Source organism: Mobula hypostoma, chromosome 2 (assembly GCF_963921235.1).
Source record: "Mobula hypostoma chromosome 2, sMobHyp1.1, whole genome shotgun sequence".
Classification (NCBI taxonomy): Eukaryota; Metazoa; Chordata; class Chondrichthyes; order Myliobatiformes; family Myliobatidae; genus Mobula; species Mobula hypostoma.
The window spans coordinates 149,008,693-149,036,459 of NC_086098.1; the positions used below are offsets into that span (position 1 = coordinate 149,008,693).

Here is a 27,767-nt window from a genome sequence, read left to right on the forward strand (position 1 = left end):
TCATATATTAAACTTCCCATTCCTGAAATCATTTTCGTGACCTTCCCCTGGAACCTCTCTAGTGTCAGCAAATCTTGTCTCAGATATGGGACCCAAAACTGCTCATTATACTCCAAGTGCATTCTGACCAGTGCCTTATAAAGCATCAGGATGATATTCTTGTTCTTATATTCAAGGTCTCTCGAAATGAATTCTAGCATTGTATTTGCCTTCCTTACTACTGACTCAACCTGCAAGTTAACCTTTAAGAAATTCTGCACAAGGACTCCCAAGTTCCTTTGCACCTCAGATTTTGGAATTTCCTTCCCATTTAGAAAATAGTCTATGCTTTTATTCCTTCTACCAAAGTGACCATACACTTCCTTACATCATATTCCATTTGCCACTTCTTTGCTCACCAACCCCTGTGGCACACCACCAGTCACTGCCATCCAACCAGAGTAGGCCCCTCTTTATTCCCATTCTTTGTCTCTTGCCAGTCAGCCAATCTTCTATCCATTCTATTATTTTTCTTATAATACCATGTTGTCTTATCTTGTTAAGCAGCTTCATGTGTGGTACCTTGTTAAATGTCTTCTGAAGATCCAAGTAAACAACATCAACTGACTCCCCTTTGTATATCCTGCCTGTTATTTCTTCAAAGAATTCCAACAGATTTTTCAGAGAAATACTGACCTTTGTCAACTTTATCAACTATCGCAAAACCTCATCCTTAATAACAGTCACGACCATCTTCTCAACCACTAAAGTCAGGCTAACTGGCCTACAATTTCCTTTCTTCTGCCTCCCTCCTTCCTTAAAGAGTGGAGAGACATTTGCAATTTTCCAGTTCTCCGGAACCATTCTGGAATCTAGTAATTCTTGAAAGATCATTACTAGTTTCTTCACAATCTCTTCAGCTACAACTTTCAGAACCCTGGGATGAAGTGCATGTGGTTCAGGTGGCTTATCTACCTTCAGACCTTTCAGCTTCACAAGCCTCTTCTCCTTAGTAATAGCAAATACACTCACATCTGCCCACTGACACTCTTGAATTTCTGCCATACTGCTAGTATCTTTCACAGTGAAGACACAAGATAGTTATTATGTTCATCCATCATTTCTTTGTTCCCCATTACTTTCTCTCTTGCTCCATTTTCCAGCAGTCTGATATCCATTCTCACCTCTCTATTACGCTTTATAAATCTGAAAAACTTCTGGTATCCTTAATATTATTGGTTAGCTTTCCTTCATACTTAATCTTTTCTCTCCTTCTTAGTTACCTTCTTTTGGTTTTTAAAAGCTTCCCAATCCTCCAACTTCCCATGATATTTTGCTATATTATATGCCCTCCCTCTTCCTGTCTTTGACTTCAATTGTCAGCCACAGTTGCCTTATCCTCCCTTGAGATTACTTCCTCATCTCTGGGATGTATCTGTCCTGTGTTTTTTGAATTCTCCCCGAAACCTTGGCCATTGCTGTTCTGCCCTCTTTCTTGCTGGTGTCTCTTTCCAAACAACATTGGCCAGTTCCTCTCTCATGCCTCTGCAATTCCTTTTATTCCACTGGAATACCTATGCACTTGGCTTTATCTTATCCCTCTCAAAATGCAAAGAGAATTCTATCATATTATGATCACTGCCTGCTAAGTGTTCCTTTAACTTCAGCTCTCTAATTAAAATCAGGTTCATTACACAACACCCAATCCAGAATTGCTGATCCCTTAAAGGGCTCAACCACAAGCTGCTCTAAAATTCCATTTTTAAGGCATTCTACAAATTCTCTCTCATTGGATCCTGCACCAATTTGTTTTTCCCAATCTACCTACATATTGAAATCCCCCATCAATACCATAACATTGCCTTTTGTATCTCCTATTGTAATTTGAATCTCACCTCTTGGCTACTGTTTGGAGGCCTGTATATACGGTAGCTTCCATCAGAGTCATTTTTCCTTTGCAGTTTCTAAACTCTACCCACAAGGTTTCTACATCTTCCGCTCCTACGTTACTTCTTTCTAAGGATTTGATTTCATTTTTTACCTACAGAACAACCACACCCCCTCTGCCTCCTTGCCTGTCCTTTTGATACAATATGGATCCATAAATATTAAGCTCCCAACTATAATCTTCTTTCAACTACGCCTCTGCGATGCCCAGAACATCATACCTGTCAATCTCTAACTATGCTACAAGATTGTCCACCATATTCCGTAATACTGTGTGCATTGAAATAGCATCTTCAGTTCTGTATTTATCACTTTTTAAAATTTTGCCCCCATGTAACACTTCAACTCATCCCACCAACTGCAATTTTGCCCGATCATCTGACCTTCCTCTCAGTCTCAATACACAATGCATTGACTTGTATACCAAATGCCCCATCCTCAGCCCTATCACTCTGGTTCCCATCCCCCTGCCAAATTAGTTCAAACCTTCCCAAAGAACTCTAACAAACCTGTCCTATAGGATATTGGCTCCCTCAGATTCAGGCGTTACCCGTCCCTTTTGTGCAGGTTGTACATATCCCCAGAAGAGATCCCAGTAATACAGAAATCTGAAACCTTGCCCATTGCACCAATTCCTCATCCACACATTTATCCTATTCTTGCTCTCTCTGGTGCATGGCACAGTCACTCTAATCCTCTGTGACTCTATCATTCTTTTACGCACTGATTCATTTGGCTTCAACCTTTTTCTGAGATGTTTCACCTCATTTCGAGGTGACTATTCATGACTCCACTTTTTCAGTGTTTCCCGTATTGAATACAGGCCATTCCATTTGCTGTCTTATGGTATGTTAGCTCAGCTGCCAAATACAATACTCAGAGCAACAATACTCAAAAACATACATGAAGACTTACCATTAGTATATTATCACCGAAACAGACAATATCTCAGTCTAGAAACTGAAGAGCAATACTTTAGACTCAAGCCACCCAAAGTCTGCATATAATAAAGTGTAAATTTATTTATATGGTTAATTGTTTAAATTGTAGGCAAGGTTCTGAAATGAACTACAACTGTAAATGTACCTTCAGTATTGAAGTACAAGTTCAAGTTTATTTATCATTCAACCACACATGAACAAGCAAAACAGAGTTCCTCTGGGGCCAAGGTGAAAAGTACATTACCAGCAGCACACAGCACACTGCAAGCAGTACATGTGGTTGACTAATGTTGTGATTTCACCTTTGGCAAGCATTATTACAGTTTAGAGTAGTGTTAATTTTCATATTTATCCACGTCATGAAAGGATATGAAAAGGGATAGACTCATTGCCCCTAACATTTACACAGTAGAGTCTTTCTGAATGAGAATTGATATTGGCACTTCATGGTGCCTCCAATGGAAAATATCACTGGTAATAGAACTTAGAGGGGGGAAAGGAGTAGAGTGTGGAACAAGCAGGCATAAACTGGTAATATAAAGCCTGTGCTCAAATGCAAGATTCTTGCAAGAAGCAGGTCTGTGTTTAGGAATTCCATGTCACCATGCTTTTAGAATTTAAATTATTAAAGATATACAAAATGATGTGTGGGGTGATGTGGTGGAGGTATGTCTTTACCAAAGGAGGTGCAAGGCATTCCTTCCCTCTGCTGGCCTACAGGTCACCTGCTTTCCCCCACCCTGATCAGAGTCATGTGAAGCCATGGGAGCAGGTGGTGGATGGTCGTGTGAGCAGCCAGTGCATATCACAAGTCCTGATTATGCAACTACTGATGTCAGGCTGACAATCTATGAAGAGTATTGATAGTGGATGGGGTCATCTGCCTTGTAAAGACACTGTCCAGAAGAAAGCAACCGCAGACCAGTTCTGTAGAAAAATTTGCCAAGAGCAATCATGGTCATGGAGAGACCACGTTTGCTATATTATACGACATGGCTCATAATGAACGAACGAAAATGATGTGCTTTGAATTAAATTTCTCTCCAATCCAATCAGCATGGATGGACTTTAATTGAATTCGGTTAACTTAGCCCCTGTTAACAAACTGTTAGATGCCATTATTTTAAATGTGCTGTTCTCTTGCTCATTTTGTTGCATCTGATCTCCTGATCTTCAAAACTTTACATGAGTTGCTAATCCTCTTTGCATTTCCCGGGTGCATGGTTAAAGAGATGTCGCAAGTATTCCATGCACGTATTCTGCTGTTGACTGGTCTAGTCATTGGTACTTCAAGGAATAGATTCTGACGGATTCACAGTAGCATCACAGTTAGCATAGCACTATCACAACTCGGGGAAACAGAGTTCAGAGTTCAATTCGGGAGTAAACAAGTTTGTATGTTCCTCCCCATGTGTGTGTGGGATTCCTCCGGGTGCTCCGGTTTCCTCCCACAGTCCAAAGACGTACCAGGTTAGTAGGTTAATTGGTCATTGTAAATGGTCCTGTAACTAGGGTAGGATTAAATCATTACGTTGCTGGGCAGCATGGCACATGGCACCAGAAGGGCCTGTTCTGCACTGTATCTCGAAATAAATAAAATAAAAGTAGGTAAGTAAAGATTCAAGGGAGCACTGCACATTACTTCCCCTTAACAAGAGAAAAGTAAAGATTAGTTTTATTGTTTGTGGGGGAAAAATTGCATCAGCTTTCAATCCAATTGACTCAATAACTTGGTTTTTATCTGGTTTGGAACAACATTGTGGGCCAAAGGGCCTGTTCTTGTTCTGTACTGTTCTATGTTCTATGTTAACTACTACTTCAATAAATCTGATTCAATTAGTATGTAGCACAACAGAAAAAAATCAATATTTACTGTATATATTTGCTGCTTTAATTAAATTTTATATCGTACTTCAGCTCCAGTAGGTTGCTAACGTTCTTGGGAAAACTGGATTACAATGATTGACACAATCACAGCATGAAACTATTTCATTTCACTTTAATGTGAAGATGCTCCCGTTGTATGTGAAGAAGTCAGGCAATTTGAGTCGTTCCACCTGTATCATGGGAGTTCCTCAGAGCAGCAGATCAAGGCACTGGGGACTTGGCACTGGGAAAGCACTTCACAGGATTGTGGCGAGCTCATACTCAAAAGCTGCCAGGGATCAATCTCCGGTCTGTTCCTGCATTGTTATTGTGAACGGTGCACACAAGGTATGCCTTGGTTTACTAAGCAGCTATGGTTGGAATTTATTGTGAGCAGTGTACACGAGCTAAGCCTCAGCTTGTGATGCAACTACAAAAATCGGAATGGAAATGTCAGCTGCAATTTCACTTTTCAGAGTTTCTCTGACACCCGCTACATTTGTTCCGCACTTAGCTGCATCCAGCAACACACATTCTTGATTCCCTCCATGGATGAGACATGCTTTTATTTTGCATCCATTTTTGGGGTACTATTAGGTAAATAGATAATTTTGTCTCATGACTGCAGATGACCATCTCATACACCAGCAATCTACAGGCCATGCCAATCAGGGACTATTTTTTAGTGACTGTATGATTTTCTGCTATTGTAACTGTAGGTGCTATATGTGACACGTGCTGTTTGTCATTGGTGATGTGTTTTGCACCTTGGCCCCAAGGAACACTGTTCCATGTGGCTGTATTTATGTGTATGGTTGAATGACAGATAAACTTGACCTTGAATTAAACTTCCAACTTGAAGTTAAGATGGCATGGTAGCAAAACACTTTACAACGCCAGCAGTTGGAAGATTGGGGTTGAGTTCCAGCCACTACCAGTAAGCGCATGGATCTCAAGATGATAAATTTGTGCTTTGATAATAAATTTACTTTCAAATTAGAGCTTTGAATGTAGATTTCCTTCAAGTCTTTCGGTTCCCTTCTGCATTCCAAGGGTTGTATGAGTCAGGATTATTAAGTTGTGGGCCTGCTATGTTGACCCCAGAATCGTGGTGACACTTATGGGCTTCCTCTGACCACATCCTCGGATTGTGCTGGTCATTGACGCAAAAGATGAAATTCACTGTATGCTTTGGTGTTTCAATGCACAGGTAACAAAAAAAGCTGATCTTTGATCATAAGCAAAAGAGATTCTGCAGATGCTGGAAATCTGTAGTAACAAATACAAAACACTGGTGGAACCCAGCAGTTCAGGCAGCATCTATGCAGAGGAATAAACAGTCAATGTTTTGGGCTGAGACCCTTCATCAGGACTGAAAAGGAAAGGGGGAAGAAGCCAGAATAGGAACGTGAGGAGATGTGGAGGAGTACAGTCTGATGTGTTCACATGGTCAAAGAGTCAGAGGGCAGTACAGATCACAGAGGGGGAGCAGTAAGATGATCTCACTGAGCTCCCGTCGAAGAGTTCTGAACAGCCCATGTACATTACCTCACTATTTTGCTCTCTGGTAAATAATTATTTAATTATTGACTTTCTATATGATCTTACTGAAATTTATATTAACATATAGTAAATGTCTAGTACTGTACTGTTGCTGCAGAACAGCAAATTTCATGACATATGTTGATTCACAACATCAATTAGACGTGAAATGCCTTTTCAAGGCAGGAATATTTTGAGCACCTTTTGCATTCAACAAGTTTGGAGTCTCCGCGGCAACTTCAAAGAGATTCAATGTAAGTAATCACTGCATGCAAAAATGGTCATGCTTTAGAGTAAATTAAACACGGTGCTGGCTTCAACCAGTAACATTCTACTGTTCTCTAAACAGTAATAGAATGTAAAAAGTTTCATTTTTTAATAGATATTAATTTAACTTTATTTTACTTAAAGATCCCGTGTGGAATAGGCCCTTCCGTCCTTTTGAGTTGCTTTGTCCATCAACTCCTAATTTAACCTTAACCTAATCACGGGACAATTTTACGACAACTAATTGACCTACTTAGCAGTACATCTTTGGCCTGTGGGAGAAAGCCAGAGCACCCAGGGGAAACCCATGCATTCCACGGGGAGGATGTACAAATTACTTACAGAGGGTGCCAGGATTGAACTCCAAACTCCAATGCCCCAAGCTGCAATACAGTGACACCCAATCCATAAATCCATATTACTCACAGATTATAAGAATAGTAAAATATTTCTGGAGATGACAATATTAGGTCAATAGATGTTGGAACACACCTCAGGATTGACTATTGTGACATATAAGTACTTTGATAATAAATTTACTATGAACTTTGAACTTTGAGTTAGCATTTTAAAAGAAAAGCAGAAGATTTTAAATGAAAAAGAAATGGCACATGTCACTAATGTAAATGGGTAAAGGAAGCTACATACTTAGTTGCCAGAATCATTTTTTTTCTTGGCGTCTGTTCTTTAGGTTCAAGGTGCTGTCGGGCGAGCTGTTCTCCCACTGCTTTGGCAGGAAACTCTGTTTCACACGTGTATCCAAAATCCCGGGCCAAGTGGAGGGCCTCGCCTTAGTGAAAGAAGAAATTACTTTTAACTCCAATAGGTGAGCACTTGGAGAAATTTAAAGCCGCTTCGATGGAAGATACAAAATTTGCTCTATTAGAGAAATTATAGCAATAAATATGAATAGAAGAGATTCTGCAGATGTTGTAAAATCCAGAGAAATACATACAAAGTGCTGGAGGAACTCAGCACGTCTCACCCTGGATCTTGGCCTGAAATGTCGACTGTTCATTCGTTTCCATAGAGGCTGCCTGACCTGCTGAGTTCCTTCAGAATTATGTACACGTTGTTCTAACAATAAATAACTTGATTTTCAACTTGAGCATTTCATAACATGGTAAGAACTTTGCAATTTTAATTTTATTTAGAGATAAAGCACAGTTACAGGCCCCTACAGCCCGACAAGCCCACGGCAACACTATTAAATGAATGGGACTATTCTTTTGCCTGTGATTACCCTAGGGTCAACCAAACCCAATGTTGTTCTTGTCCATCAATCACACATGAGAAGTGCTGTTTAGGAATGATGCTTGCAGAGGCAGTCAGAAACATAAGCTCTGGAGCACTGAGCCCTAAGATAAATCACCATGCCAATCTCGTCCATGCTGAACTGCTATTCTACCTAGTCCCATGGACCATAGCCTCCATGCCACTCCCATCCACACCTATCCGAACTTCCCTTATTTGTTGAAATCAAACCCACATCCACCACTTCCACCAGCAGCAACTACCCCCCAACCACCGCCCCCAACATTCTCACCATGCTCTGAGTGAAGAAGCTTCCCTTCGTGGTCCTCTTAGATACTTCACCTTTCACCCTTAACCTATGACCTCCCATGCTAGTCTCACCCAACCTCAGTGGAAAAAGCCTGCTTACATTTACCTTATCAGAGGAACGGAGTCGTCAACACTAAGGTTTTCTTTTCTTCCATTTTTATGTTGTTAAAATTGCCCAAGTCTTTTTAGTTTAGTTGGTTAACTCTGTTTAGATTAGTTTTTTTGGGGGGGGGGTTGTTTTTTTTCCTTTTTTCATGATTTTTCTCTAGATATTTTCTTTTTGTCCTGTATTATTCATTGGTATCCTACATGATTGGGAGTTTTGTCAATTAATACTAATTGGTTTTATAATTACTCATCTTAAGTATAACAATGTATTCCCAACAATTTTGTATTATTGCTATGTTATGTTTATATCCTATGAAACTAATAAAAAGTTTGGAAAAGAATATTTACCTTATCAATACTCCTCATATTTTTACATAGCATTATCAAATCTCCCCTCATTCAACTGTGTCAGAGAGCAGATGTGAGTGTATTTGCTATTCCTAAGGAGAAGGTGCTTGTGAACCTGAAAGGTCTGAAGGTAGGTAAGTCATCTGGACCAGATGGACTACATCTCAGGGCTCTGAAGGAGGTAGTGTCATGGTTCGGATCGGGGTCCCTTTAAATTTACCTTGTTTATGTTACAATCCGGACCGTTGATTCCCTGTTTTCCCATGTCCCTCGGCTTTGGTGATTAGAGGCAATTAACACTCGGCTGAACCGGTGGCTTATAGTCTCCGGCTTTCAGCTGTTCGGCGCGGGAGCGTCTGCAAAGTCATCTAAGTTATGGAGTGCCGATGTCATCTGGCCGGAGCAAGCCTAGTCTCTGCTGAAGCGAGTGCCGGTAATTCGCCTCTCCTCACCAGAGCAACCCTGTCCAGTTACCTCACCAAAGCGAGCCTGCGAGGTTTCCTCACCGAGGTGGGTCCATCAGTTAACCCGCCAGAGGGAATCAAGAACTGCTGTCTACTGTTCCCAGGCCGAGTCGAGAGCTCGCGACTACTCAGAGGCTCCAAGTCAAGTCCTGTCCCTGGCGGCATTCTAGCACCAAGTCAAGTCCTGTCCCTGGTGGCATTCTAGCACCAAGTCAAGTGTCCTGGCCCTCGTGGCATTCTAGCACCAAGTCAAGTCCTGGCCCTGGAGGCATTCAAGCACTAAGTCAAATCCTGGTCCTGGCCCTGGCAGCATTCAAGCACGAAGTCAAGTCCTGACCCTGGCGACTTCCCAGTTCTGAGTCAAGTCCTGGCCCTGGTGGTCTGTGATTCCTGTCCTACCCTCTTGTCTGAATCCCTTCTCTGCCCCTCTTGCCTCTAGCCCTCGTCTGCAGCCCCCGCCTGCACTTCAGTCTAGTTCCATTGCCGGAGCTAAATAGGTACTGTCTGGTGTCCATTTGTGTTGGTCTTGTCTTGTCCTATCCTCGCCTCCGTGGGGTAAGTCAGGCCGTCTTGCCGTTGCCCCGTGGGGAGTCATGTCTTGTCTTGTCTTGTCCTCGCCTCTGTGGGGTAGGTCAGGCCATCTTGTCGTTGCCCCGCGGAGGGTCATGAGTCCCGGCCCTATGTCCTGTACCCAAGGAGGGGCCCCGACTCTCTGTTCTGTGTGTGAGTCCCGGCCCTATGTCCTGTACCCAACTCTGTGTTCTGTGTATGTATCCATTGTTCCATGTACCTGCTCCCCGAGACCGAGGCTCTGTGTTTCCATGTTCCTCCTCTCCCTAGCCCATGTCATGTCCATGCCTGCTTCTGGGGTCCGAGCCCGAGGCAAGACCCAGGTACTGGGTCCTTGCCCAGTCTCTGGCTCGGAGTCCATACCCTAGCCTCTTCATGTCTCCTCTAGTTCTGGGAGCCGATTCCGAGTCCTAGCCCAGACCCCTAGTCCCAGTCTAGTCATCGTCCTGAGTCCTTGTCCAGTTTGCTACTCCTGCTCCTGCCTTGCTCTCCTGATATCGAACAATAAACTAAATTTAATTAACCTCACAAGGGGTGTCTTGCATTTGGGTCCACCCTTGCTCCCTATGCCCTCGCCATTGTGACAGGTAGCTGAAGAGATTGTTTAGGTATTAGTAATGTTCTTTCAAGAATCACTAGATTCTGGAATAGTTCCAGAGGACTGGAAAATTGTAAATGTCACTCCACTCTTCAAGAAGGGAGAGAGGGAGAAGAAAGGAAACTATAGGCCAGTTAGGCTGACTTCAGTGGTTGGGAAGATTTGGGAGTCTATTATTAAGGATGAGGTTTTGGAGTACATGGAGACACATGACAAAATAGTTCAAAGTCAGTATGGTTTCCTTCAGGAGAAATCTTGCCTAATGAATCTGTTGGAATTCTTTAAGGAAAGGCCAGGTAAGATAGACAAAGGAGAGTCAGTGGATATTGTTTACATGGATTTCAGAAGGCCTTTGATAAGGTACAGCTCATGAGGCTGTTTAATAGGATAACAGCCCATGGTACGACAGGACAGACACTAGCATGGATAGAAGATTGTCCAATGCAAAGAGTGAGAATAAAGACAGCCTTTTCTGTTCGGCTCCTGGGGACTGGTAGTGTGGTTCAGGGGTCATCACTGGGACTGTTATTTTTCACGTTGTATGTCAATGATGGGATGAAGGAATAGATGGCTTTCTGGCCAAGTTTGTGGACGATAAGAAGATAAGTGGAGGGGCAGGTGTTGTTGAGGAAACAACGAGTCTGTAAAAGGACTTAGACAGATTAGTAGAATGGGCTTAGAGGTGGCTGATGGAATGTAGTGTAGTGAAGTGGATGGTCATACACTTCGGTAGAATAAATAAAGACTATTTTCTAAATGAGGAGAAAATTCAAAATTCAGAGCTGCAAAGGGACTTGGAAGTCCTGGTGCAGGATTTCTTAAAGATTAACTTGCAGGTTGAGTCAGTGATGAGGAAACCAAATGAAATGTTAGCATTCATTTCAAGAGGACTAGAATATAAGAGCAAAGATATAATAGTAAGCTTTATAAGGCATTGGTCAGACCACGTTTGAAGTATTTATGAGCAGCTTTGGACTGCTTATCTAAAAAAAGATGAGCTGGCACTGGAGAGGGTTCAGAAGAGGTTCATCAAAATGATTCCAGGATTGGAAGGATTAACATATGAGGTGTATTTGATGGAACTGGGCTTGTTCTCACTGGAGTTTAGAAGAAAGAGGGAGGGTTTCATTGAAACCTATTGAATATTGAAAGCCCAGATAGGATGGACGTGGAGAGGATGTTTCCTATAGTGGGGTAGTCTAGGACCAGAGGGCACAGCCTCAGAATAAGTGGATATCCATTTACAAGGAAAAATTTCTTTAGCCAGAGAGCAGTGATTCTGTTGAATTCTTTTCCATGGACATTTGTGCAGACCAAGTTATTGGGTATATTTCAGGTGGAGATTGATAGGTTCTTGATTAATCAAGGTGTGAAAGGTTACAGGGAAAGGGCAGGAGATTGGGGTAGAGAGGAATAATAAATCAGCCATGATTGAATAACAGAGCAGATGCAATGGGCCGAATAGCCTAATGCTACTCCAATGTATTAGAGTTGACTGTTTATTTTTCTCCATAGATGCTGCCTGACCTGCTGAGTTCCTGCAGTATTTTGTGTGTGTTGCTCTAAGAGTTCTTTATTGTCTTTACTTGGCCAATTTTTCCTCTGCAACTAGCCTATTATCATAGAGCCAAAAATCTATTAAGTTTACACTTCTCTTGTATATAGTTTTTAGTATGGAGAAGACTTTAGTTAGCCATTTGATTACTAATTGAATTTGTTTGTCACAACATTGTGGGCTGAAGGGCCTGTTTCTACTGTTCTAAGAAGAGATTGTGTCCAGTATGTTACAAGAAAGATTCTACACATGAGTACAATTGTTCTCAAATTCCTCAATATAAGCATTGAACATAGAACATCACAGTACAGAACAGGACCCTCAATCCACAATATGGTACCAGCTCACCAATCCACTCCAAGATCAATCCAGTCCTTGCCTCCCACACAGCCTTCCATCCCTCCATCATCCATGTGCCCCTTTAAGACTTCTCCAAATGTCCCCAATAACTCTGCCTCCACCACCACTCCTGGAGGCACGTTTCACACACCAAATCACTTGACTGACTTTCCCTCATCGGTCATCTTAAAGTACAGTCCGACCTTATTAACGTTTTATTATGGATATGCATCAGTGTTTGTTCAAAGAATGATAGCAAATATTTAGATTTGTATTGGCACAGGTAAGCTAATGAAACTCATTTTAAGATCTTGTAACATGACATGTAGAGTTCTATTGGAAAGCCATCAGGGAGGAGACAACACAGCATCCACTCCAGGATCACCAGACTCAAAAACAGTTACTTTCCCTAAGTAGTAGAGCTGATCAACGCCTCCACCCACTAACTCAACCTTCTACACATCTCACCAACACTATTTTATCGTTTCCTATCAGTCACCTTATGTACAAATACTCCTGTGCCTAGTGTCACCTTATGGACATACAATCAATCTATGTATGTAAGCTATCTTATGTATTTATATTTATTGTGTTTTTTATTATTATGCTCTTTATCTTATTTTTTTGTGCTGCATCAGATCCGGAGTAACATTTATTTCATTCAGGAAGAGCTTCTTCCCCTCTGCCATCCCATTCCTAAATGGACATTGAACCCGTGAACACTACCTCACTTTTTAAATACCTGTATATATATTTTCTGTTTTTGCATGATTTTTAATCGATTCAACATACGTATACTGTAATTGATTGATTGATTGATTGATTTTTCTTCTTCTTCTATACTGAGCTGCTGTTGCTAAGTTAGCAAATTTCACAACACATGCTGGTGAGAATAAACCTGATTCTGATTCTGATTTAGTCTTCTGACTTGTATACTGGAAATACCACTAAACAATCCTGACATCTTGACATCTAGACATCGTCCTGAATTTTAGTGAAGCATTCTTACCGAGTTTTCCCATCCTAACAGGACTTAATGTATAACACAGTAAAAGTCTTCAAAATGTAAGTGGGCTTGAATAATTTGATTGGCGTCATTTTTTTCTCTGAAATTTTCTCTTACCTTCAACCAGCGAAGTTAACAGGGTGACATTGGCTGCTTTCCGCCTGCCAGCTGGTAGGTTCAGTCCCAACCTGTCTAACTTCTCCCGTAAACACCGTCCCCCATTCTTAGACTTGGCTCTGTAGGTATTAACATCAGTTAGTGTTAGAGTCACTCACAATGGAAACCAGAGACACTGTATGAAGAGCACTAACACATTTTCACTAATCCTTTAACTCTGTTGAGACGTACTCTACTATGTATACTACTGTCTAATATGTCTTCTTTCCTTTTTGTATTTGCAGTTTGTTGCCTTTTGCACTTTGATTGTTTGTCTGTCTTGCTGTGTGCGGGTTTTCATTGATTCTGCTGCGTTTCTTTGTATTTACTGTGAATGCCCCAAGAAAGTGCATCTCAGGGCAGAATATGGTGGCAAATATGTACTTTGATAATAAAATTACTTTGAATTTTGAACCTAGGTAGAAACAGTCAGAAGTTTGGAGCTGATTTTAATACTTGATATTGAAGGAAAGGAAAGGATAATAATTTCACACCTCACCTTACAAACAATAGATTCATCTTCTTTATTGTTTCAACCACAGGTACAAGTTAAAATAACTTCTTTTGTCTAAGAGATGTCTGCCTGGAGGTACCAAAGTGAATGACATGCTCAGTTTCAAGTTTAAGCCATGTGAAAATTGTACTTCTACCTTAGGTTAAAGCTGTTGGATTCTGAAGATTTTTAATCCAAGTTTCCTTGAGAAGTTAGGAAAGAGGCACAAAATTTGCTCCTTCATGATGGATTTATTAAGCATGTTCAGAACAAAGAAAAACTTTACATAGAAAGTGATAGAGGTCTACTAATCAAAAAGAGAGACAAAAGAACTAAAATACTAAGATGGATTCATCTTATGGTCAGCTATTTTTATACACATAAACAAGGAAAATTCCATTCAAATTGATTGATAAGAGTCAACCAATGAGAAGGCTATTATTCAAATAACACAGAGGAAAGAATCTCACAGAACCTTCTAGAATTATACCAGTATAACCACTAGGGGACACATTGAACTATGGAATATAAGAATACTTAAAAGATCGTGAAGTATCAAGTTTTATTGACTTCTGAAAGAACCTTGCATTAAAACATCAGAATTTAGCAAAGCTCATAAGGATTTATTTTCGTTAATTACTGACATTATAGCCCACCAACCCTTTTTCACCTACTACCCATGTATAAGTGCTTAATAATTCTTTGGTGAAGGATTTTTATTCCACACATGAATTGGTTGCTAGAGGTTGAATATTTAAAAGCATGAATGCTGTATAGATAGGGTAAACACATGCAAGTTTTTTTTCCCTCTCAAGTTTGGTGAGGCTAGAACTATTAGCCATAAGTTAAGGATGAAAGGTGAAATATTTAATGGAAACATGAAGGGGCATTTCTTCACTCAGAGAATGGTGTGAATGTGGAACGAGCTGCCAGCAGAAGTGATAGACGTGGGTTCAGTTGTTACGTTTAAGAGAAGTTTGGATAGGTACATGGATGGAAGGTTTTGGTGGGAAATGGTCCAGGTGCGGATAGGTGGGACTAGACAGAAGATCTGGTCAGCAGGGACTAGATAGGCTGAAGGGTCTCTTTCTTTTTTATAATTCTATAGTGCGTGGGGTCGCTACAATAACCTTAAATTCAACATCAGTAAGGACAAGGAACTGCTAGTGGAATTCAGGAAGGGGTAGTTAAGGGAACACACACCAGTCCTCATTGCAGGGTCAACAGTGGAAAGGGTGAGCAGTTTCACGCTCCGGCGTGTCAAAATCTCAGACGATCTATCCTGGACCCAACATATTGAAGCATTCACAAAGAAGGCATGACAATAGCTATATTTCATTAAGAGTTGGAAAAGATTTGGTATGTCACCAAAGACACTAGCATATGTACTGTGGAGAGCATTCTAACTGGTTGCATTACTGTCTGGTATGGAGGAGCCACTGCAGAGGACTAGAAAAAGCTGCAGAGAGTGGAGCTCTCAGCCAGCGCCACCGTGGGCACTACCCTCACCACTATCAAAGACATCTTCAAAAGGCACTGCCTCAAGAAGGCAGCATCCATTCTCAAGGAGCCTCACCAGTCAGGATGTGCCCTGTCATTGGCACCATCAGGGTGGTGGTACAGGAGCCTGAAGACGCACACTCAGCACTTCAGGAAAACCATCTTCCCTTCTGCCATCAGATTTCTGAATGGACAATGAACCCATGAACACTATCTCACTTTTAGCTGTCTTTGTGCACAACATATTTATTTTTTAATATATTTCTTATTGTAACTTACAGTGATTTTTATGTCTTGCTACCACAAAACAGCAAATTTCATGACACATATCAGTGATAATGAACCCTATTCTGATTTTGATTCTAAGACTTTAATTGCATTTGAACTTCCTCATTCTGAGTTGCAAGTGTCTCGGTCATATTGATCTCCTCCTCCAGTAACCAGATGAATTTTAATTTCCAATCCCAGCCCTCTGTACCATCTCTAAATGTGCAGTGAACCATCACCTACTAAGAAATGAAGGATTTGAGATTATCTAATGCTTAACATAACCACAAGACATAGGGGTAGCATTAGGATGAAGACCCACACTCAATGCTTTAGGAACAGCTTCTTCCCCTCCTCCATCAGATTTCTGAAAGGATAATCAACCCATGCTACTTTGATATTTTATTGTTCTCTTTTAATCTTTAAAAATATATTTCTTATTATAATTAGTAGTTTTATTATTATGTAATGCAATGTACTGCTGCCACAAAACAACCAATTTCACAATATACTGTATGCCAGTGATAATAGACCTGATTCTGATTCATAACACCCACTTCCACTACATGAACAGATACAAACTGGATGACTTTAAAGAGAGATCTTAGCCGAGTATTTATAATAATTCTTCAATGAGTATGATAATTGACTGAAGCTCAAGATGAAAGAAAACCATTTGGCTTAAAAAGACCATTCAGTTCATGTGCTTTTTATGATTTGCTTTGTACTGAAATTTGATATATTCGGTATTAAGATTTACCTCCGTAAGATCCCTCCCAAGAGAGAAGCATTGAGACATTCTGGAGGTGACAGGCGCCTTTTCACCTCTGCAATGGTCACTTTATATTTGGAAGTGGAACTGAGTAGCGACAGACGTCCAGGAACAGAACAGAACAGGTCCGTTGGGTTTACAACACAGGTACTACCTGAAAATAAATCCACAGATTATGAAATATGATCAGGTTTGTATACTTTACATAACTCACAGAGAGCTTAAGGATGTGCACAAAGGTACATAAGTTGTACTTTGAACTCTGTGAAATCTGAAATAAAGCAAGTTTGACAGCAAGATTTTATCTAATATGCTGATAGTTCAAGTTCAAGTTTAAGATAATTGCCATCTGACTGTACATACATTCAACCAAACGAAACAAAATTCCTCTGGATCACAGTGCACCCACAAAACTTATAACACACCCAGCACATAAAACTAAATATTACTATAAATAAGTTAATAAAATATAATTCAAAATGCACTTGAAGTGCTCAGCACAGGTAAACAGTAAACAGTAGAGTGAATAATAAACAGCTCGTTGTCCTAGTGACAAGACCTCAGTGGTGGCAGGATGTTCATTAGTCTCACAGCCTGAGGGAAGAAGCTGTTACCCAGTCTGGCAGTCCTAGTCCTGATGCTCCTGTACCTCCTTGCTTGTGGGGTGGATGGTTGGGATCCTCAACAATGCTTCAGGCCTGTCGTCTGCAACGGTCCCCGTAAATGTCACTAAAAGGGGGAGTGACTCTCCCGGCGGTGATACCAAGACTAATAGAAGACAGGAGAGTATATCAGCCATGCTCAAATGGCAGAGTGGACTTGATGGGCTGAATGGCCTAAACCTGCCTCTAAGTCTTATGGCCTCATGGGCCTGAAAGTTTAGTGCCCATACGATCCAGTTCAAGTTGGTTTGGATACAGTGCAGACTGAGTAGATCGTAAGACAACAAGACAAAGGAGCAGAATTATGACACTTGGCCCATCAAGTCTGCTCCACCATTCCATCATGGCTGACTTATTATCCCTTTCAATCGCATTCTCCTGCTTTCTCTCCGTAACTGTGACCAATCCAGAACCTTTCAAGCTCTGCTTCAAATTTACTCAATGTCTTGGCCTCCACAGCTGTCTGTGGCAATGAATTCCACAGATTCACTACCTTCTGGCTGAAGAAATTCTTCCTCATCTCTGCTCTAAGTCAACATCCCTCTCTTCTAAGGCTATGTCTTCCAATGCTAAATGCTCTCACTATTGGATACAGCCTCTCCACATCCACTCTATCTAGGCCTTTCAATATTCAAAAGGTTTCAATGAGATTCACCCTCATTCTTTTAAACTCCAGTAGGTACATGCCAAAGCCATCAAATGCTCCTCATATGTTAACCCTGTCATTTCTGGAATTATTCTTTTGAACCTCCTGTGGACCCTCTCCAATGCCAGTGCATCACTTCTTCGACAAAGGGCTCAAATTTGCTCACAATACTCCATGTGCAGTCTGACCAATGCCTTATAAAGCCTCAGGCAGAGAGTAGTCATAGTTGTCTTTTGACTGGAAGCTCGCGTTCTGTGATATATCAGAGGTATCTGTGTAAACGCTTAATGTCTCTAATATACACAAAGGATTTGGATGTGAATTTATAAATTGCGATTAGTAAATTTAAAGATGACATGAAAATTTGGTGGTTTTATTAATATTGAGGAGGATCATCTTGGATTACAGAGTAATATCAATGAGTGATAAAGTAGGCAGAAAAATAACAGTTAGATTAACTATTAGGTAGGTATAGAACGTTCACATTGAATAATAGGGCCCTAAAGTGTATTAAAGAATGGAGCAACATTGGTGTGCAGGATGATAGAGAAAATAAATCAGCCATGATCAAATGGTGGTACAAACTCGAAGGCTTGAATGGCCGAATTCTGCTCCTGTGTAATATGGTTCTTAAAGGTTAGAGCCCATGTGATTCAGGGCAAGTTGGCAAATTAGATCCAGAAATGGTTTGGAAATAGTAGACCATAAGACCATAAGACATAGGAGTAGAATTAGGCTGTTTGGGCCTGCTCTGACATTTCAAAATTGCTGATATACTATTCCCCTCAACCCCATTCCCCTGCTTTCACCCTGTAGCCTTGGTGGTGTAAAAGGCACATGGGATTTTTATTCATTAGCTGGGCATTCAGTAGAAGTGTGGTTATGGTATATAACCATTTATACAATGCTAGTTAGACCATGGCTGTAGTAACGCGATGTTTGCAGGCTGCCTCCAGTGCATCCTTGGGCGTGCTAGTTGTTAAGGCAAGTTTTACCTTTCACTGTATGTTTCTATGTGCATGTGACAAGTAAGTGAATCTGAATCTGAGTCTGAAATCTACTCACAGGAGATTCTGCAGGTGCAGGAAATCTTGAACTGCACACACAAAATACTGGAAGAAATCAGCAGGTCAGGCAGCATCAACTGAGAGGAATAATGAGCCGCCATTTTGGCCCGAGACCATTCATCAGGACTAGAAAGGAAGGGAGATGAAGGCAGAATAAGAAGGTGGGGGGTGGGGAGGGAGTACAAGCTGATAGGTGATATTTCAAGCCAAGTGAGGGGGAGGGTAGGTGGGTTGCGGGGGGGCCGGGAGATGAAGTGAGAAGCTGGGAGGTGATAAATGGAAAAGATAAAGGGCCAGAGAGGAAGGAATATGATAGCAGAGAAAGAGAAAGAGAAGAGGGAACCAGAGGGAGGTGCTTGGCAGGTGAGGTGAAGAGAAAGGGTAAAAGAGGAACCAGAATGGGGGATGGAAAATAAGAGGAGGGGAATGGGGGAGAAATTACTGGATGCTAGATAAATTGATGTTTTGAAGTCCAAATGTGAATCTGCAGTATGCAACGCGTATTGTCCTCGGAATGCAGGCCAACTCAAAAGTGGCTCGTGTAGGCTGCTGGAGCAACACACACACAATGCTGGAGGAACCCAGCAGGTCAGCCAGTATCTATGGAGAGGAATAAACAGTTGATGTTTCAGGACGAGACCCTGAAATGTTGGCTCTTTGTTCCTCTGCATAGATGCTGCCTGATCAGCCTTGTGTGTGTTGCTGTAGATTTCCAGCTTCTGCAGCGCTTCTTGTATTCATGTAGGCTGCTTTAGTGATAACCAACTAAGCTGAATCTGTCCTGCCTTTTCTGATTTGCATTAGTTCATGAGGGCAGTACACCACTTTATCTTCAAGTGGTTTGGAGGTCACAATATATCCTTGTCTCACCAGCACTTTGGCATTCCCAAACAGATCTCCGGATTTTGCTCCCTGAGAACACGGCTTGTTGCTGCATCTTTACAATTTTATTTTTAATTCGAGATACAGCATGGTAACAGGCCCCTCCAGCCCAGCGAGCCAGCACCAAATTACAGCAACGTGACCAATTAACCTACTGACCCCTATGCCTTTGGACTGTAGGAGGAAACCGGAATACCCGGAGGAAGCCACGGGGAGAAAGTACAAATTCCTGACAGACGGCAGCAAGGGCGCTGCAGTAAGCGTGATGCTATTTCAGCTCAGGACAACGAAGTTTGGAGTTCAATTCCAGTACCGTCTGTAAGGACGTTTGCTCATAGGTTTCCTCCGGGTGCTCCAGTTCCCACCCACAATCCAAAGATGTATTGGTTGGTAGGTCAGTTGGTCATTGTTAATTGTCCTGTGATAAGGCTAGGGTTAAATTGGGTGCAGCTTATTGAGCTTGAAGGGCCTGTTCTGCTCTGTACCACTAAATATAAAACAAAATAAAGAAAAATTGATCCCAGATTGCTGAAGCTGTAACAGTGTTACGCTAACTGCTACACTATCATGCTGCCCTGCGTGATTAGAATATTCTTATAACAAATTACTGTTTTAATTAGAACTTCCTTGAGCATTTGTCTGAAAGCATGCTGTACTACGTTTGAGATAATTGGAACTATGATTTATAAATGCAGGAACTTAATGTACGAATGCTAATAATGTTCATCCAAATGATTGAACAACCTACGACTACATATTAGTAATGCTAGCCTCTCATTGGTTCACACATCGATTTATAAAAATTATAGTGAAGTCTCTAATGTATTCATAAGTGCCCCTTATTGCAGAAAACATTAATGTCTGTATCCATTTTATTAGGATATTCATCTGGAAATTATTGTCAACATCAGCTTATGAAACCTTGATGTATTTCAATTCTATAATTGTGTTAATATTTGCTTTTGGACTGTGAATTAAGAAATATTGTAGGAATTCAATCATGGATTCATATGAAATAAGAGCAGGGGTTTGTTTATATGTACAAATAATGAATTAAATACTGTAAGTTGTGAAAAAAGGAAAGCTAAAATATGAGGTAGTGATCATGGGTTAATTGTCCATTCATAAATCTGATGGTGGAGGGGAAGAAACTGTTTCTAAAACATTGAGGTGTGGGTCTTCAGCCTCTGGTACCCCCTCCCTGGTTCTTATTATCTTATTTATTAGTTAGAGATACAGCGTGGAGCAAGACCTTCCAGAGCACTCAGAGGAAACCCACATGACATGGGAAGGGTGTACAAACCTTTTTAAAAAGGTTGCTCTGAACTTTGACATCCCAAGCTGTAATAGCATTGCGCTAACCATTACACTGCCATGGTAGCAATGAGAAGAGGACCCGTCGAGAGAGATGGGGCTCCTTAATGATGGATGCAGCTTTTTTGAAGTGTTTCCTTTTGAAGGTTTCCTTGATGGTAATGAGGCTGGTACCCATTCTGGGGCCGGCCCATATCTGAGGATACCTGCAGCTTCTAGAGCCTGTTCCATCTCCAACTGATTAATTAATGATAAGGTTAATAGTGATCATAATAAGACTGAATTAGAATGAGAAGAATTAGTCTAGGGGAAATACTTCTAAGCTTAAGTAAGGTCAATGGTGAGGGTATAAAATCATATTTGGCTGAAATATTTCAGATACTTTCAAAGACTCTACAGCTCATGTTGTCAATATCATTTATTACTTACTTATTCATTATTATTATTATTATTTGATTTTACATCACACAGTTTGTCTTCCTTTGCACATTATTTGTTTGTCAGTCTTTGTACATAGCCTTTCATTGATTCTATTGCTTTTCTTTGTATCAACTGTGAATGCCTGCAAGCAAATGAATCTCAGGGTAGTATATGGTGACATATACTGTACATATGTACTTCAATGATAAATTTACCCTGAATTTTGAACTTTGAACTTTTGACATGATCTAGCATATTAGGCTGTCCACACATTCCAGCCTCTTATCACCTTGTACACCTTTATCAAGTCACCTCTCATCCTCCTTTGCTCCAAAGAGGATTACCTCAGTACCACTCATACAATATTTCTTACTTGTTTTGTACAGCATTTTGCACTAGGCTGAACTCAGCTTTCACCATAGTTATTCTGGCCAGGGCACATTTGTCCCATGTAATTTTTAACTACTTTTGATGCAATCTATAACTTTGATAAATTTAGGCTTTTGAATCCACGTTTATGTTCTAAATTAGAAAGAGCATTAACAGTATCTGCCCCTGTTCAATTGTTCTCCTAATCCAACATAAGTTGTTTAACAAGCACCTACTGTTTCTCACCTTTTAATCAATTTCTTTTCCACGCTGAAAATTTATCACAGATCTACAGAGTTTTCAGGTTTGTCTTTTTCCATCCTCGTGCAGGATTCCCTAAAGGTTAGCTTGCAGGTTGAGTCAGTGGTTAGAAAGGCAAATGCATCGTTAGCATTTGTTTTGAGAGGACAAGAACCTAAAAGCAAGGATGTAATGCTAAGGCTTTATAAGGCATTGGTCAGATTGCATTGGAGTATTTTGAGCAGCTTTGGGCCCCTTATCTAAGATAGATTTCAGACTTAGGGGATAATGAGTCAAGGTAATGCTTACTTACATTCCAAAGACTATTGCATCCCATGTTTTATTGTGAGCATTTTTGGACCCATTTTCTAAGAAAGGATGTACTAGCATTGGAGCGGATCCAGAGAAGGTTCACAACAATGATTCCAGGGATGAAAGGATTACGTATGAGAAGTGATGGATGGCTCTAGGCCTGTGTTCATTAGAATGGCGGGGGGAGTCTTGAAATGTATGGATCTATTTCTTTCAGTGCAATGGCTCCTCTTAGCACTACATATTGACTGACAACTTACCCATGCACATTGATCTGTTGTTCTCTCTCTGCAAGGTGAATACACCAGTTAACCCCACCTCCGCATGCGTGCTTTTATTTAATTGATATGTAGTTGTACAGACATAACAAATTGGCGCCGAGTACAAACCTGAACGTCAGTGAATATCACCAACTGCACTGACAGTCATGAGACGACAGAATTCAGAGGAAGGGAGAGAGAAAGAGTGAATCAATACGGAGAAGGCTGTCACGACACTATCAAAGGGATGTGTGAGTAATAGTGCATGGTACACAGTGAGAAACGCACAATGAGCAAAGTTAAAGTGAAAATAACGTGATGATGGCCTTAGCAGGAAAGTTAATGAATTTGATAGTGATAATGAAGACTGGGAATCGTAGATCAAGAGGGTTGAACTGTATTTAGTACAAACGACATGAATGAGGAAAAGAAAGCCTCCACACTTCTTAGTTTAATGGGTGCTAAAACGTACAGCTTCTTAAGCAACTTAGTAACTCCTGAAAAGCCAGCAAGCAAGAAATTTGATGAAATTCATGCAATTTTACAAAATCACTTGAGCCCTAAACTGATAGTAGTAGCTGAGAGATTTAGATTTAATGAAAGGAACCAGTCAAAGGATGAAAGCATTACTGAACACATGGCAGAATTGTGCCAACTTTCCCAATACTGTGACTTTGGAGATGGACTTTCTGATGCATAAAGGGACAGACGCATATGTGGCATGCATAGTTAATGCACTCCAAAGGGGCTACTATCAGAAAGATACCTATCCTTAGAATGGGCATTGACCATTGCAATATTGTTGGAGAAAGCAGAAAATGATTCATCAGAACTACAGGAAAAGAATTCAGAATGTGAAACACACAAAATATCCATGAATGGTGCAAAAAGCCAAAAATGTTATCAATGTTGGCAAATCCTCTCATGATGCAAATGCCTGCTGGTTAAAAAAAATTGAAGGAAGTGTCATAGACAATGTCAGATAGAGAGAGTCTGCAAGTTAGATAAAAAGCATAACCAAAGAGGAAAAGCTCACCGAGTGAAAAGTTGCAAACACAAAACCAAACAAATGCATAAAATGACTGAATGTGAAACTGAACCAGGCATCAGAGTCTGACAAAGGTGAGCTGTCATGCCCAGAACTGCAAAACATGACTGAAGCAGATCGCAATATCGTATGGATCACAATAGATGTGTCTGGCGTAACACTGAAAATGGAGCTGCATACAGGGTCAGTTTTGTCTGTAATTTCAGAGGCTGAATACAACGGACCATTTTCTAAGATACCATTAGAAAAGATCTCGATGATGCTGAAGATCTACAGAGATGAAAAAGTGGCCCCCAAAGGCAAACTGAAAGTAAATGGGATATATGGAGGCAAAACACAGCAGTTAGAGCTTTATGTATTGAAAAGTGGGGTGGGGTGGGCAGCACTTTTCAGATGTGAAAATTTCAACTAGACTGGCACTCAATCAAAACTCTGATTGTGGCATCAACAGGCAGCTGCAGCCCGGATGGTAGCACTAACCGAAACTGTCACAGCTGCTTAATGCTAGTGAGAAGGTGCCTGAGAAAGATTGATAATCTCAAAGGCATGAAGTCTAGAATTGACAGGCATGGTTTATATAAGTCACAAGAGAAGATTAAAGCAGAGATACAGGTACCCAAACCAGAAAGTAGTCTCAACTGGGGTCATACTTGGGCCTTGTAATCTACTACCATCAGTTTCTCCCAAACATTGCTACTGTGCTGCACCCATTGAACACACTGCTGTAAACAGGAGCAAAATAGGAGTGGTCAGAAAGATGTGAAAGAGCATTCAAGGAAACAATGAGACTAATAACATCAGATGAACTGCTCACCCATTATGACCCATCTCTGCCCATCAGACTGGCATGCAGTCTGTCCCCTTATGGCATTGGCGCCATTTTGTCACTCACCATGACAAATGTTCAGAACGTTAGATATTATTTGGTTCAAGATCACTGACAAGTACAGAGCACAACTACCCACAGATCAACAAAGAGGCCCTTAGTCTAGTATGGGGAGTAAAGAAGATCCGCTACTACCTCTACAGACAAAAGTTTACACTAATGACAGACCACCAGCCCCTTGTGCCCATTTTCAATCCCAGGGAGGGAATTCCAGTGACGTCTGTGACCCAGTTGCAACATTGGGCAGTTTTCCTAGGAGCTTACTCTTATGACATAGAGTTCAAGGGTACCAAACAACACAGTAATGCTGATAGCTGGTTACGTCTTCCACTGTTGACAACTGTGGAAGAAAAGTCTTCATAATGTGACCCAGCAGAAGTAATCCACACAGCACAGGTGGTTCAGCTGCTAGTAACAAATTCTGAAACATAAAGAGAAACAAGGAATGATCTGACATTGTCAAAAGTCTATGACATCACCATGCAAGGATGGCCAGCTCATGGTAATCCTACGCTTCCAGAGTTCTCAATGAGATGAGACCAAGTGTCTGTATGTCAAAGAACCCTGAGGTGTCGATCTCGTGTTGTGGTTCCCTCTAAACTTCAGACTAGAATGTCATAAAATAGCGTGAAAGACACCTGGGTACAGTCAAGATGACAAGTCTCACCCGGATCTATGTGCCTTGACCGGGAATGGATTAACAGATTGAAGATTTGATCAACAGCTGTTTGGGATGCTATAAAGTTCAAAATTCACCCAAAAGGCACTGTTACACCTATGGGAGTGGCTGTTATCACCATGGCAAAGAGTGCATATTGAATTCACTGGGACAATGTTTCTGATTGCTGTGGATGCTCATTCGAAGCAGCCTTCATACCAAAGATGTCAACCACTCCAGAAAGGACTATTTCTGCTCTGAGTACTATCTTCTCCAAAAATGGCTTACCTGAACAATTTGTGAGTGACAATGTACCACAATACACATCAGAAGAGGTCAGACTATTCATGAAGAAAAATAGCATCAAACATTTCAAGTCAGGTCCTCATCACCCAGCAGCAAGTGGGTTAGCTGAATGGTTTGACAAACCTTCCAGAAGTCCATTAAAACAATGGACAAGGAGGACATTCCTTTACAGCACAAGGTGAATAACTTCTTTTTTGAGTGTCAGAACTCTGTTCATACAATGACAAATCAAACTCCTGCATTGCTGTTCATGAGGAGGAATCTGAGATTGTGCATAGACCTCCTGAAACCAGATCTATGGATGGAAGTACAGAACTAACAGTTCAGCCAGTTGCCATATAGGTCAGCAAGGAGCTTTGAGGTGGACAGGAAGTCCTAGCACATGATTACCAAGAAGAGAAGACATCCAGTAGGATAGCTACAGGAACTGGACCACTGATGTACACAGTAGATATTGGAGAGCAGACATGGAGACATCAGGTGGACCAGATACTGGATGCTCAGCCAAAGAGCACACCTGAATTGACTGCATCCAACAAGGTGGACATATTACAGCCACTGGAGTTACCGCTCAGTGATGATCATGTCACGAACAGCAACGTGACAGGTGCAACAGAGAAATTTGTCTTTGACAAGACGCCTGCCAAACCTGGTGCCACTCCACAGGTCCACAGGCGCTATCCTGAAAGAAACAGAGCGCCACCCAAAAGACTGAATCTTTAGTAGAGTGAAGTTAGTGATGGACTACTTTTGCGAAAGCCTATTCATTTGAATATGGATTGTTAAAGGGAAGTGGAATGTTTTGTTACATATACAGTTTCATGTTACATTAATCTAAAGGGGGAGGAAGTGTAGTGTACCAATCTGTTTCTTTTAGCGCAATGACTCCCCTTAGCACTAGTTATTGACTGATAACTTACCCATGTGTATTGATCTGTTGTTTTCTGTCTGCAAAGTGAATATACTAGTTAACCTTACTTCTGCATGTGTGCTTTTACTTAATTGATATGTAGTTGTATAGACACAATAGACCTCATTGAAACCTAGCGTACATTGAAAGGCTTGAATAGAGTGGACTTGAAATGGGGGAGTCCAGGACCAGAGGGAACAACCTCAGAATTGAGGGATGTCTATTTAGATTAGAGATGAGGAAAAATTTCTTTAGCCGGAGAGTGGTAAATCTGTGAAATTGTCACGAATAACTGTGGAGGCTAAGCCACTGAGTATATTTGAAGTTGAAGTTGATAGGTTGTTGAATAGTTAGGGTGTCAAAGGTTACGAGAGAAGGCAGGAGAATGAGGTTGAGAGAGATAATAAATCAGTTGTGATGGACTGGTGGATCAGACTCCACGGGCTGAATGGCCTAATTCTGCTTCTATGTCTATTGGTCTTATTGTCTTCATGATCCTTCAACCTGAAATGTGGACTTCTGATTTTCTTCACAATGATGATGGCTGACATGCTGAGTGTTTCCACCTCCCACTGATTTAATTTCACTGGCAACACGATCATGCAGCGGCTAGCAGTTGCTTTACAGCATCAGTCAATTCCCACCACTGCCTGTTATTTCTCCCCATAATCGAATCAGTTCCCATCAAGTCCTCCAGTTCATCTTTCATTTTGAAGACGTAGGAGTTAGTAAGTTGAGGCTCCGGAAACATTGTGACACAAGTGGGTGCACCCAGCAATTCCTTGGACTGTGTTGGACATTGATGCAAATGACACACTTCACAAAAACAAGAGAATTTGCAAATGATGGAAATCCAGAACAACAGACTGCAAAATACATTGCAATGCACAGCAATACAAAACGCTGGAGGCACTCAGCAGTTCAGGCAGCATCTTTGGAAACGAATAAACAGTTGATGTTTTGGGCTGAGATACCTCATCAGGCCTCAAAGGTACATCAGGTTTCCGATCTACCATGTGACAAAGCTAATCTTCAAGGATTTCCAGCATTTGCTGTTCTTCTTTTGATTGACACAAACATCAGAATTCTGTAGATTTAGGAAATTTATAAACGCCTCAAACTGTCACTGACTTCGACAGCAATCGTGGAGAGAAGAAGGTGTGGTTCACATCTCAGGCTCTTGATCCTTCAAGAGAGCCATTGGGTATTTCATAAGAAATGCCCCTCAGAGTATCTGTACTTTGTAATATTCATATCATGGGGAGTGGCCTACTTTTATATGTAATACATGTTTCTATTTGAGACATTGACAATTGACACCGACATCAGTGTATGGAAATAAGTGCCTTCAGAGAGATCTTTTGACTGGTGTCATCTTGTGCATTTCCTCTACTGTTTATCTGTGCACAATTTCATGCACAAGTCCTGCAAATGAGAAACTGTGTTAATTCAGTTTGCAACATAAGGGAATAGAAGGCTTCCAGTCCGCCACTGTAACGTTCATTC

General features: G+C 41.1%; 1 protein-coding gene across 1 annotated transcript in view; it reads right to left on the minus strand.

Annotated features, from left to right (window-relative positions):
* The window catches only part of tfap2d (transcription factor AP-2 delta (activating enhancer binding protein 2 delta)), a 71,084-nt gene that overhangs the window by 12,716 nt on the left and 30,601 nt on the right, over window positions 1-27,767 (minus strand). Inside the window, exons 4-6 of the mRNA XM_063073260.1 lie at window positions 16,270-16,435; window positions 13,211-13,329; window positions 7,191-7,332 (exon numbers count right to left, since the gene is read on the minus strand). Of these exons, the coding sequence (XP_062929330.1) occupies window positions 7,191-7,332; window positions 13,211-13,329; window positions 16,270-16,435 (427 nt within the window). The remainder of the gene's footprint in view (window positions 1-7,190; window positions 7,333-13,210; window positions 13,330-16,269; window positions 16,436-27,767) is intronic.